The 12,888-nt window shown below is 45.3% G+C and overlaps 2 protein-coding genes across 2 annotated transcripts in view; one reads left to right on the forward strand and one right to left on the reverse strand.

The window, feature by feature from the left end:
* LOC113217654 (adhesive plaque matrix protein-like) overlaps positions 1-7,151 on the reverse strand; it is a 15,282-nt gene extending 8,131 nt beyond the window's left edge. The window contains exon 1 of the mRNA XM_026437642.2: positions 7,002-7,151. Coding sequence (XP_026293427.2) covers positions 7,002-7,016 — 15 coding nt within the window. The 5' untranslated portion in view covers positions 7,017-7,151. The remainder of the gene's footprint in view (positions 1-7,001) is intronic.
* Positions 1-12,888, forward strand: part of LOC113217635 (neurobeachin-like protein 1) — a 346,454-nt gene that overhangs the window by 21,874 nt on the left and 311,692 nt on the right.

Raw genomic sequence — 12,888 nt, forward strand, 5'->3', positions numbered from 1 at the left:
TGTTACTAGGTGTGCGGTGGTACATGGCTATAAGGGTTTTCCAGAGGTCAACGTACGCCAGTACGATAGTGCACTTTACCAGCGCCGTTTACCCCTTGTTCCTCCTTTTTGCAGCATCAGAGAAGGGTAAAAATAAGTCACGAATTTCAGGCCCGGACATTGACCCATGATGACTTTCGTGATTGGATGGTCAAGTAATGTCTAACACATGTAGAGGCTGGCACAGAAAACTCTCCGCTCACACAAAGAAGTCGACAGCTCTAGCAAACACGTGACTACTTCATGGGCAACCATAATATGGTTACAAAATTAACATTTCATTCAGGTAACAGAACCATATTTTAGTGATCGAAGCCATTTCAATGTTGCCTCAGCTATCACTTGGCTGTCCCTCAACACTGTTATTCAACGAATGTGACGTCACATTCGTTTCAATGTGAATCGTGTCACGTTCGTTTGAATGTTGTGTCATATTCGTTTAAACGTGAATCGGCAAAGCCTGGCGCTATTTGAGCATGAACTCGCGTGAAGTCACGTTCAAAGGAATGTGACACAATATTCAAACGAATGTGACACGTTTCACATTGAAACGAATATGATGTCACATTCCTTGAATAACAGTGAAGTAACCGCACGATGTTTTCTACAGTTTTCCATTTTCTGGGTGCTTTGCGACCAACCGTTTTATCGTTTCCGATAAACGGCTGATCGAACATGGTACTAATTTTCAAAAAGTATCGTTACTTCCAAATTTTTCGTTGGATCGCCATTCCAAACGGTTCCAGTATCAAACGTTTACGCGGAAATTCGCAACGACTGATGTTGCACTTTTAACTTTTTAATGAAATTTTAATTCTAGCCACTGTGGGTGGGTAGTATACGTTGCACACCACTAGTTTTACTTAAAAAAAAGGGAAGGTTTTTCCCTCGTGCCTTTCTGTTCTGTATGCTGTACCATAACACTTGGCCACCTCTATGCCCCGCGTCTTAGCTGTCACTAGTGTGTGCATATCTACTTTGTGCGTCGTGTATTCCATTATACATGCGATGGTACGGTAATGACGTGCCAAGCCTTTGCTTGAGACTTTCCCTGACAGACGATGGCTGGCCGCTATGACTGCGCTGTGGTGGCGATGACGTGCACTGTAAAGAACGGTCGGAAAAACAAAAATATAGAAATCGTGGAAGCCTGGAAAACACAGAGCATCTTTTTATAACTGGTCGCACATTTTTCCTTTGCTTGGTACTGATTAACAATAGACCTCTTTTAATAATTAAAATTTCATGTGTGTGTGATATTTTTTTATGTTTGTTCTCTGCACTGTCTGCGTGGTCTCAAAACTGGTTTGGGCGAATCAGAGCCGGACAGAAGAAGTTGCCGGGAATGACGAGATTAGTGTACATAACGGTCAGCCGCACTCGCGCGATTAAAATATATCACTTTTCTTCGTGTTGAACCGCTAAAATGAAATGACAAGCAAAGGGACAGCCATCACGCCTCGGCAGACACGCCGCCACCACCGCCACCACCACCAGGAATAGGAAATTGCAAGAAATTGTAGGTTTCCGTCCGCCGGCTGCTGGCTTGCTTCCACCGCAGTGAGACTAAGGGGCATGGAAAGCTTTGAAGCTTTGGTGGGCTGACCATCGCTACCAAGGGGAGAGGAGACATCTCATATTGAATATTGTCCCATCTAATTGACATTGAGGTTCTGCTAAAACGCTCGAGAATAGTTTCTCAGAGAAGAAATCGCCTATTTGCAAATGCACTCTAAAAAAATATCAGTACAGAATAATTCTGTAAATTGTTACGCAGTAATTTGCATATCACTTTTGATAACGTTATCGAAATATTCAAAATAATTTCTGTTGAGTTTTCAGAGTAAACGTGTGGATGCTATGCTAGCTGTTTGTACAGCGTGCCTAACTGATAGATATATCAGCTTACTTGTCAAAACACACTGTTGGATTTTCAGCATAGTGTGCTCATGCCAAGAGAACATATTTCTGTATATAAACACTGACAAGTTTTGCGTTACATTAACAACGTTTCGTAATTTTTGACGTCTTTGCGACAGTTATTCATTTCTATTTGCCGATCAATTCCAAGTCGATACTAGTGCTTGTAAGTTTACAATTCCAAATTGTAATTTTATGATACACATCTCGGATAATTTTCCCGTGAACCTATGACTATTTTTCACAGAGACTCGAAACTGAGATGAATTGCCGTGATGCCGTTGCAAGAGTCAAGTTCTCATGCACAAGTTGGAAGTATATCCTTATCCACTCAAAATTGGTTGGCGTCTTAGGACGCAAAAATATTAGCGTCCTCTGATGAACGCTAAATTCTGGCGTCTTTTGACGCCAAGTATTGGCGCCATTTTGGAAGACGCCAAAAATTGGCGTCAAAAGACGCGAAGCTAGCGTCATTTACGATTGGACGCCAAATCTTGGCGTCTTTTAACGCCAATTTTGGTGTCATAAGACGCCAACCAGTTCACAGTGTCTTGGTGCTTGTTCGTGATATTTTACATCGTAGGAAAAAATGTGTCCTCCTGCAACAATGGGAATTTTCTTCGTCCTTGATAGACCGTTCCTAATCTGTTGGCGTTTTCAGATATAGCTATAATTTTACATTGTTCGCCATTTTATTACTTGATTTATAGTTATTGATTACTAGGGGTTCGGTCGAACAACCCCACTACAACGAGCGCTTCGATTTGTAAACGTTTCGCACGTAGCTAGCTTAAAACGTGCGTCCTTTTTAGTAAATGGGCCTGAGATCGCCGGCGCCTGGCTGCCTGGAGCCTTTGGCTTTGGCCGGGCGGCGCCTGCTGACCCACAAAGTGGACGCCAGGGGCCGTTTGGTTAACGATATTGGCTCCGAAATATTCGGAAGGCATCGGTTAGAAAGTGGTTTGGGTTCACACCTCGCTTGTCGGAGCTTGGTCCAGAGGGGCGGACCGTGCGGTCAAAGACGAACGAACTAGACGACGAACGGACAGATCAAGGGCACACAACTCTGAAACCTTTTTAAATACATCCGGCCAAAAATGGCAAAGTGACCGTGATGAAACAAATCTTTAAAACTAATTGCCTTTAACTATACACCCGACTTCACGTAATTGTTCAGCACCTTGTCTGCTTTATCATAAATTCAACAGAAATTCAATCCGGCAAATGAGTCACTTTTCAAAAAGTACACAGTGAAGAATGCCTGAGTCATTCTCAATATTTCTCATAAGTTTGGTTAACATATTGCTGTATATTTTCGATTGCAATATCGTAAAATTAAAATGGCTTTTGTGAACTTTTGCAAGAAGTCGTAATTCTACGATTTGTTTGTTAAAGAAAACTAAGTTTGATTCATCATATTTTTTCGTAATTTTAAAATTTGAATTTGTAATTTACGAACTGAGTGCGGTATTTATTTACGACTCACATCCTTTCAATATTGGCATAGGTGCACACATTTTATTAAAATGAAGGAAGCCTAAAATGTCAGGTGGACTGCGACACTTGTGAACAGGGCAGCTAGCGGACGGGAGGCAGTTAGATAGGCGGACGCAAGGAAATCAGTTAGCCAGTAGCCGCGGCATCTGCGGGGCAGAATCCGCGAGAAAGTGAGATGCCTGGGGGCCCAAGGTGCCGCGGCGGCGCGGCCAACCTGTATCTCTGTGAGCGCGTGCCGCCGCGTGCCACAGCGCACCGCGGCGCCACCCGGCCCGGCAGGCAGCGGTGCCAACCTGCACAGCAGACCTGCACAGCAGACCTGCACAGCAGACCTGCACAGCAGACCTGCACAGCAGACCTGCACAGCAGACCTGCACAGCAGACCTGCAGAGTAGCGCTGCTGGGCAGTGGAGGTTATCTGGGGCTCGTTTATGCCCAGCTTTAGCTCAAGCATTTCAGCTTTTAGTCATAAGTTCTCTGAAAAGTCGGCAGTGGCAGTGCACAGCTTACACTGGAAGCGGTTCTCAGAACATGTCGCGTATTATCTTGGCGCTTCAACAGTGTACTTTACTTAAATGTTTCACTGTGACCGGCCAATTTTTACAGTGACTTCGTGATGAGAGATATTTCAAGTGCCAGCATGCTCTCAACTACTTGATCCACGAAGAGAAACAACAGCGTTGATAAAGACAAGAACATTTTAATTCTATCAAACAAATATTGATCGCCTGGTTACATGATATATTCATGTTGCTGAAAGTGTGGTCGGTCCGATGAATTTTTGTTCTGATCATATTCTGTTAAAAATTCTTGATCAAATGTTAAGTTGGCCTCAAGGACTAAATTTTCATTCATTCAAAACTTATTTTTGGTTATTAGGACAAATCTTTTTTCCCAGTGTAACTTGCGGAGCTAGTTGCGCTCATGCTCCCCAGTGCGTTTGAGTCCCCGGCTTCGTCTCCCTGCTCCCTTCAGCTCACGAGACTTCGTCCGGCGGCCGGGGACTCTGCGACAGCCAAGGTCCTTCAAGGCTTTCTCCGAGCCGCTCACCTGTTGCGTCTGCCCCATATAAATGCATTCCCGTTAGCGCACACATTCAACTGCTTCCCGTTTACGCGCGACAGGAATGGAAACGCAACTTGGAAGTTTACACGCAAAGGCGCGTGCAATTTAATCGTACCTGAAGCCTTTCGTGTTCGTAGGTTTTGGGTGATTGCATTGGTTTCGCAAATTGCTGTGCTTTAACAGCGGACACGCACTTTTAATTAATTGTGTGTTCTTTCACTCCGTGGCTCAAAAGGCATAGCAGCATTCACTCTCGGTGCACCCTAATTAGCACATTCGCCTCGTCGTTAAAGTTTTAGACGCGACAAGTTTCGGACCATCATCTATCAACATTGTTATATTCCTTTTTAATGCATCCTCGGCCGGGAACACATTCTTCACCGGTTGTAAAACGGTTGTGAGCACCCCCCTCCCCCACCCTTGTCTCACCCTTTCTCTCTCAGATCCTCTCCTGCGGTATATTCGTAAGGTCACGTCTGCGATAAAACAAAAGGCGACTCTCACCCGCGAAGCGCTTGCTCATTTCGTTAAAATCCGTGATATAAACGCCTACACTGAACAACCAAGTGTGATGTAGCACACCTGCTGGCGAGTTAATAGATCTACGCTCTTGTAGGTGTGCGCACTTTTAGGGGAGCGAATAGCAATTGAATCACTTGAAGGTTACACTGTTAAAAATTTCTTGGGAATTCCCGAAGATTCACTTTCTACCACTAAAAGAAATTCCCAGAGGACTCCGTTCTTAGTTTTTTGTGTACTAAAACAGATTTTAAAAGGTGAAAGTTTTCATTCGTCTACATGTAACGAAGCTAAACTCGACACGTGAAATCTACAAAGTTCTTTGGGAAATCCCAAAGGACTTTGGCAATACTTTTCACGACTGTTCCTCCGTGAAATCCCAGGATTTTTTTTAACAGTGTAGAAAAAAAACAAAAAACAGTTTCGTAACTTGCCAAATATGGCCACTCGCTCATTTTAAGTTTACAGAACTAGGACAAAAGAATTTTTCGAAAAGTTCGAAAAAATCCGTTATCGATCTTTGTCTAGATTTGAAGTGAAGGGTTCAGCCCCGTGTATCTCGAAAATAAGCGAAAGAGCGCTGTTTCGAGCTCGTGAGCCGAGGGGAGGCTTCTTGAAGTATACGACTTCATTCATATTTTTGTCCAACTTTCCTCAGCAGCACCTTGAAACGTGCGTATACAGTACAATATGCACTACACATCCCACGAACAAAAGAAAAACTACCCGCTGCAGATATTAGTGCGACGACGAGACGTGACGAGATGGCGACGTCACGGTACGCCGTGTCACAGCGTAGTCACGGACGCATCACAGGCTCGGTCTAGTTCCGTATCTCGCGCCTTAAATGAAATTAAGTGCGACCTGGACCGTGTGAAAGGGACCCTCTTACTCAGTCTCGAAAATGAAAGTTGTCATCAGCCAGAGTGACTTTGCATTTGCACATTTCCATGCTTGATCCATGAAAATCAGTAGTAAATAAAAAATATATCGTTGTTTTGTAAGATTTGCAATTCTTAAAGTACCTTAAAACGTTAAATACGACATGGTGATTCGTCAACTTTTCGCGCTATGAGAGTGACGTCCTGTGTGACGCTGCTGACAGCATTGCGACCATTCACGTGTGGTGGGCTTGTTTATACTCTGGGCGAGAGTAACACTGAGTAAACCAGAGCAGCCCTAAATGCAAATGGAATCTCATCGGGTTTTGAAATAAAATTGCTGTTTGTAAACAGTTTTGACAACGTTTTCGGTATCTTCTTGTTGGTAAACCATCGTTGGATGTTTGCGAACGAAAGAGAGTAGAGGACTTCCTCACATTATTTAAAATGCATGACTTCATCTCTACAAACTATCCATGTCGTTAAGAGGTACAAAACTGACACTTAGCACAAAGCTATCTTGCTCTTCTCGTATTCTTAATTCTTGTAGTGCACATTAGACGTTTTGAATTTTCTAGAAAAATAAGACTGTAAGAGAGGCTGTAAGCAGGTTGAAAATCTTTCAACTGCTATCTGTTGTGCGCATGGCATGGCGACGTTATTTTGAAGCCTGACCACTGTAAAAAGTTTTCGTGATTTTACGAAAAAAAGTTACGTAATGCATCGTAAAAAGTAATTTACGAAAATATTTCGTAAGTGTCAATTTACGAAACATTTCGTAAAGTTACAAATATATTTCGTAACGGGTGCACATTTTTGGGTCATCATATATCATAGAATTTGATAGAATATATACAAATCCATAATTTTTAGTTGGAGCTTTGGATTTTACAAAGCAATTCGTAAAATAACCATTTGCCGTAATTGGATAAAACGAAGTTTTCGTACTAGAAAATTAACCGAGAAAATTTCGTAAAATCGTGATAATTATTTTTACAGTGATCGCAGTCTGGTCACGACGCGCACTAAACGTTTCAATCTGTCTCTCACCCCCCTTGCCTCTCGTACCAACGGTCTCACCTTGAGTAGCTTCATGTTAAGTCCAAAAGCGACGAGTTGGTTAAAATCCTTGTTGGGTCACTCTCACTTCACTTGCACTGGTACGCGATGGTGGCCGCGCGGCTGGAACCGACCGCTAGCGACACCGGCCTGGCGTGTTGTGAGTGAGGCCCGCCTACCGGCTCCAGCCGGCGGAGCCCCGCTCCAGCCGCACCTGTGCCGCCGCCGCTGGAGGGGAAGGACCGGGCCGCGAGGGGGGAGGGGGGCGCAGCTGGACCACTCAGTGCGGCCACTCAGTACAGCCACTCAGTGGGACCTTCCCGCACGTAGGTTATGTCTGAACACGTAATGTACGTCCTTTTTATTTTCTAAGGCTACACAATTTTTCATCACCTCAAATCTCTCTTATTTTTATTTTTATTAAATCAAATAGGGTTTAGTTCTGTCCTTGGACAAGCAATTCGTCGTTCGAACGAAACACTGAATAATAAAGTTCGCAACTGGCGTGAATGTGCAAGTACAGTACTCAACGCTATGTTGCACCCCTTTTAAGCGTTTGAATGCAATTTAAATACTAGAAAGTGTTGATCAGCATAAATTTGAACACTTCGAAGGGTTCAACTTAAGGGGTTGGCTTTCGACGTACTAAAGTGTTTAAATTTACTGTTAAACGCGTTTAAGCATTTCAATTTTTAGTCCGACACCTAAGAGTGTGCACCATAGATTTCAACCATGTGTGCATGCCAGTTGCACACTTCTGTTTTCAGTGAACGCACGATTCCTTCGCATGATTTATAGTGGCATATGGTATGGTACTCCTGTCTCGCTTGGCCTCTCGGCCACCTCACCTCTGGGTGAGGATGGGCTCGAGAAGTGTTGGCGGAGGGGTCGTGCAGAGGCACTGTGGTCAGCGAAAGTGATGTGAATCCCTTCTCACATCACCGGCGCCTTAAGCCGGCACACCGCAGGTGGCCGCAGGGGGCGCCGGGATGGTAGGCGGTCCGCAGGGGGCATGGCGTTAGGTCGACGGCCGCGAGCCGCGGTGGGCCTGGCCGGGCCGCAGTGGTGGCGGCGAGAGAAATGGCCAATGCTGCAGAAGCATTGCGTTGGTTTGGCGAGGGCACGCCTGTTAAACACCCCAATAAACCGTTTAACACAGTATTCGACTCCAAGTTGAACGCGAAAAAAACAACGTCTTGACATTCAAGCGATTGGAAAACGTTCCCATGTATTTTTTCCATAAGAGATGCTCGGCTGCTTGGAATCAAATCGACCACGACTATAACTTGGTTAACGTTACCGAAAACTTCGACAGAATTTCGGTATTAGTCAATTTGCATCTTATCATATGGTAGCTCGTTCGATAGCTTTTTCCACGAGGAAACTCATATTGTTACCCTCTTCAAAGTTATCCGTCGCACTTAAAGGAAATAGTAGCCAACCCTGTTTAGTTTTCAGAGCAACCGTGTGCGTGCGCGTGGAATGGCGTTTGTGCACTTTACATGAGGGTTGAGGCCACATCGACTGTTTATGCTCTTGAGTGCTGCTGATACACGGGGCGTCGTCGTCAGCCCTAGGCGTTTAGGGTGTGACGTAGTGGACACATTCGAGCCAGAGGTGACGGGACGAGAGTTGATGTGAGAGGCTGGGCGGAACGGCAAGGATCAAGCATCTATACGGGCGGCATGGTGGTGCTAATCCGATGTCTCGAGCGTAAAGCAAGAAGGCGAAGCATGTGCAGCCGCTGTCAAACCATGCGGATGCTAGCGCCCTCCAGGCTTCCTCCGGGCTCCCAGAGCTTGCCGGACCAGCGGCGTGCGAAATCTGTCACGTACTTTCAAAAAATTGAGCCAACCGCTTTCGCTGTTGAGCTTGCCGGTGGGACTGACCGCAGCGCTGCAGGGTGCGGCCTCCGCCTCACAGCCTCCTCCGCCACTTCCTGGCGCCGCTGGCCGCGCGCCCAAACATCTGGCTCGATACTTTCCGTGTAACAGTTTCGCGATGTTTATGCCCCCCGCGGCGGCGGTGCGCCGCTGCAGCAGTTCTGTGACCAAATCCCATATTCTGCGCGTTTTGTGCTCTTTCAGACCCGTGCTCCTACAGACTTCCCTTTCACCCATCATAATCAGCTGAGTCTGACATGTGGAGCTAATCGTTTGCTGCTTGAAAAGTAACAACTGAAGTGTGGAGATTTACTCTTTCGAGCCTACGTAATGAACGACATGCTTGTCCGACCTAACCAAGTAGTAGTAGCATGATCCATTTCGATACCTCCTAACCATATCCGCTTACCTGCGACGTGTCCCCGACAAACCCGCTTATCTGCAGCCTAGCGCCGACAAACTCGCTTAACTGCGCCCAGTGCTGGACAAACCCGCTTAACGGCATAGGATTCCCTGCACAGATAAGCGGGTTTGTCCAGCACTGGGCGCAGTTAAGCGAGTTTGTCGGCACTAGGCTACAGTTAAGCGGGTTTGTCGAGGATACGTGGCAGATAAGCGTATATGGTTAGGAGGTATCGATTTAATGCGTTAATATGGTATTATTTATACATTTTTGTTGCAGCACCAACCAATACACATTTTCACTATTGTGCGCTTTAAAAATCTGACTTTATTTTCTGTTTCGGGAAAAATGAAGTCAATTGTTGTGCTCACTGTAGAGAGAGCGATGAGCGGTGCTTCTTACCCCACGCATAGAAAAAATATCCTGCTAAATATATGAAAAATTACTCGTTTTGCACTAGAAGGACCGGGATTTTCGTATACCTAGAACCTAGAAGGACCGGAGGGGTCATTTTGACCCCTCTACGATTTTTGGCCGTTTTTATGTCTTTAAGACTGTCGTTTTACCGCACATGATTAAGGTTTTGTGTGTTTAAAGGTACCTGATGCCATGACGTGACTTTAGTTAGGTTTAAAGTGCGTTTAGGTAGGCAACCCGCACGGCATAAAACAATTTTTTGCAATTTTACAGCTATTTCTGTTAACTGTTTACACCATTTAAGACATTTTTAAACTTTAACACGTTCAGTGCGGCGTGACCCACACCGTGGGTCACAATAACATGGGATTGCCTACCCCCGCCGCACTCAACGTGTTAAAATTAATATCTGACTTAGTACACATTTATAATCACGTGATCTTTAGAACACATAAGTACTCTAAAAGCGGGAGTGTGATTCACACAAAAACATTTTATTTTTTACCAATTTGGCACTGACAACAATGTGCGTGGCAGTTTTGGCATTCGCAAAACCATCCGTATTTTGTGCTAGACGGCCCCCTTTGCCATCAGAACACGAGTCCGGTGACGCAACTACCACTAAAGCCTTGGATGTGTTGTCATTTAGAAATGGGGTTTTGTGACGTGCGTGTTGCCTACCTTCCCTGAATGAAGGAGTGAAAAAGAGTCACATGGCCGACCAAAAGTCATAAGCCACCGTACATAACAAATACGGTCAGCCTTATGATGGAAAAGTAAGTCCTCGTCAGTTTACACTTGTAAAATCTCGTGAAGGGGTCAAAATGACCCCCTCGGTCCTTCTAGGTATAAGTAGCAATATCTTCCAAAGTTCCTGTCGCAGAGACCTCCCATTTTGCGTCCAAGCGTCTATCGGTAGTACATGAAAAGTCGGAAAGTGACGAATCGCTCAAAAAAATAATTCGTTGTTCCTTTGGCAATTAAAGATCAAAAGGGGTCATTTTGACCCCTCCGGTCCTTCTAGTGTTAAACCGGTATATACAGGCCTGTTACCGATTATTTGCCGTTCCTTTTTCAGTACCTATTTTCGATTTTTACGGAGCAGGAATATATTCAAAAGTTTCTTACAGCCTCACATTATTGATAATTCAATATTTTATCAGTATGTGTATGTATGCATGTATTGTACAGAACTGTACGGAATAATCGTAATTTCAGATGAAGACAATTTCGGTGTTTTAACAGACAAAAAAAAAAAAAAAAAAAAAAAAATACGAGTAGGGCTACAGGTACTGGTCCTGAGAGTGTGTGGTGCTCCCCCGGGCCGTCCTGTGCCCGGTACCCGGGCCATCCTGTTCGCCTGTTGTCAGGCCTGCTGGTCGGCCACGGTCCGGCCCGTCCCGGCCCGCCGGTACTCTAATATACACGTACAACTCGGCCGATTTGTTGTTGCCGCACGTTTTATCCTGTTTCCGTCTCGCAGAGGATCCGGTTGGCGGCGGGCTGGCTCATGGCCTGGCTCATGGCCTGGCTGCAAGCTGCTCCCGGCGGAGATTATTTGCACGGCTGCAACGCCGCGGCTGCTTGTGAACGTGGTGATTATTTGCAACACGACAGGTGGTTAAGCGTCAGGAGGATATTGAAATTGGACCACACTTTAGGTTTGAGTTCGATGTGCTCTTAGCTTCACTATCATCTTGTTACTACTGATTCCCCTCCCCTCATCCCCTATGTACACTGGTAAAACAAGAGTTTAATTTCGCTCGTCAATCATTGATATATAAGTTCAAGTGTGCATAGTTTGGAGAGCAACTAGATTTTTCGTCAGTTGTTGTTTAAAGTTGTGGCACGGCACGTAAGTGGTGTCCAATTGTGCAAAATCTATACGCTTACGAGACGTCTAAAATTTGCGCATCACGCCAGTTGTGGAACGTCATTTAGTCCCTACGTAATGTGCAAAATCATGATCTGCATGTGTTTTACCTGTCGCTTAACCTTCATAAGCTACTCACATTTTTTTCGTCATAGCACACCCCAAAAAATGTTTTCTCAATTCCAGTATTGAACTTGAAATTTTGAGCCCCCGTTTCTTGTTTTAAGGAACAAATAGGACTTAAAACAAGAAATGGGGCTCAAAATTTTAATAACGATACTTGAATTGAGAACACGTTTTTTTGGGTGTAATACTTATTTATATTTGGCATCCTGAAGTGGCGTTGCGCGGACTGCTCGCCGTCGGTTGCGGAAGGACGCGTAAACTTCTATTTGCAGTGTTTTCCATTCATTGACCACTGGCCACTTCTCGTTGCACAATCGCTCTCTTTCTCTCTCTCTCTCACACACACACTCACACACACACAGGCGCGCGGGGAAGGGGGGCTGAGGGCGAGCTGCTCTGTCCGTATACGTCCACTGCACGTCCAGCACTCGCTACACATTGTGTATATGTGCGTGTCACTATGCCGCTCGAGATGTCGCTTTTTCTCTGGTTGGTTATTGCGTAACAATGATACTTGTGCGAAAGGAAGGAAGAGCTTGGCCCGGAACGTTTTTGAAGGACGAGGATGCGTAACTCACTCGATAATACTTTGAGCACTTGTTGTTGGGGGCCGCCTTGTAAGCATACCCTATTTGTAAAGCTCGAGAAATTTGACATGTTCAAAATATTTTTTAGCCACAAAACACGTAACTGGCTGATCGATAGATAATGATTTTATTACAAAAAGTTTCGCTATCTAAACTTCTCGTCCCACAGATCTCGCGGAGCATCAACTCGGTCACCAAAAACTTGATGCTTGCTAAAATTCGTTAAAGTTGGAACTTGAATTGGCCATGCCAATCGCCCTGCTTGTGGCCTATGGCGCCCAGATTTTTGTGGTGAAATCGCGTCCTCCACAGTGATTGGGAGTTTGTTTAAACGAAAGCCTCCACCTGCCACTCGGGTGTGCGCGCCATGACACGCCAAGCGCGTCGCAGCGTAACAGTGTTTCGCGAGATATCGCGCGTAGGTAACTTTTACAGACGCATTCTTATCATTACGTGAGCTGAGCCAGCTGAGCGGCTTTTTGAGAGACCACTGCATTGTGATCACTTTCATTTCGCCGCTGCCGCCATCACTCTATCAGCGAGTTGTCTGCGATGGCGCGGCAGTGATAGCGCCACCGTCTCTCTCCCTCCCTCTCTCCCTCTCTCCCCCCTCTCTCCC

The sequence above is a fragment of the Frankliniella occidentalis genome, unplaced genomic scaffold (assembly GCF_000697945.3).
Source record: "Frankliniella occidentalis isolate FOCC.00 unplaced genomic scaffold, Focc_3.1 Scaffold13, whole genome shotgun sequence".
Lineage (NCBI taxonomy): Eukaryota > Metazoa > Arthropoda > Insecta > Thysanoptera > Thripidae > Frankliniella > Frankliniella occidentalis.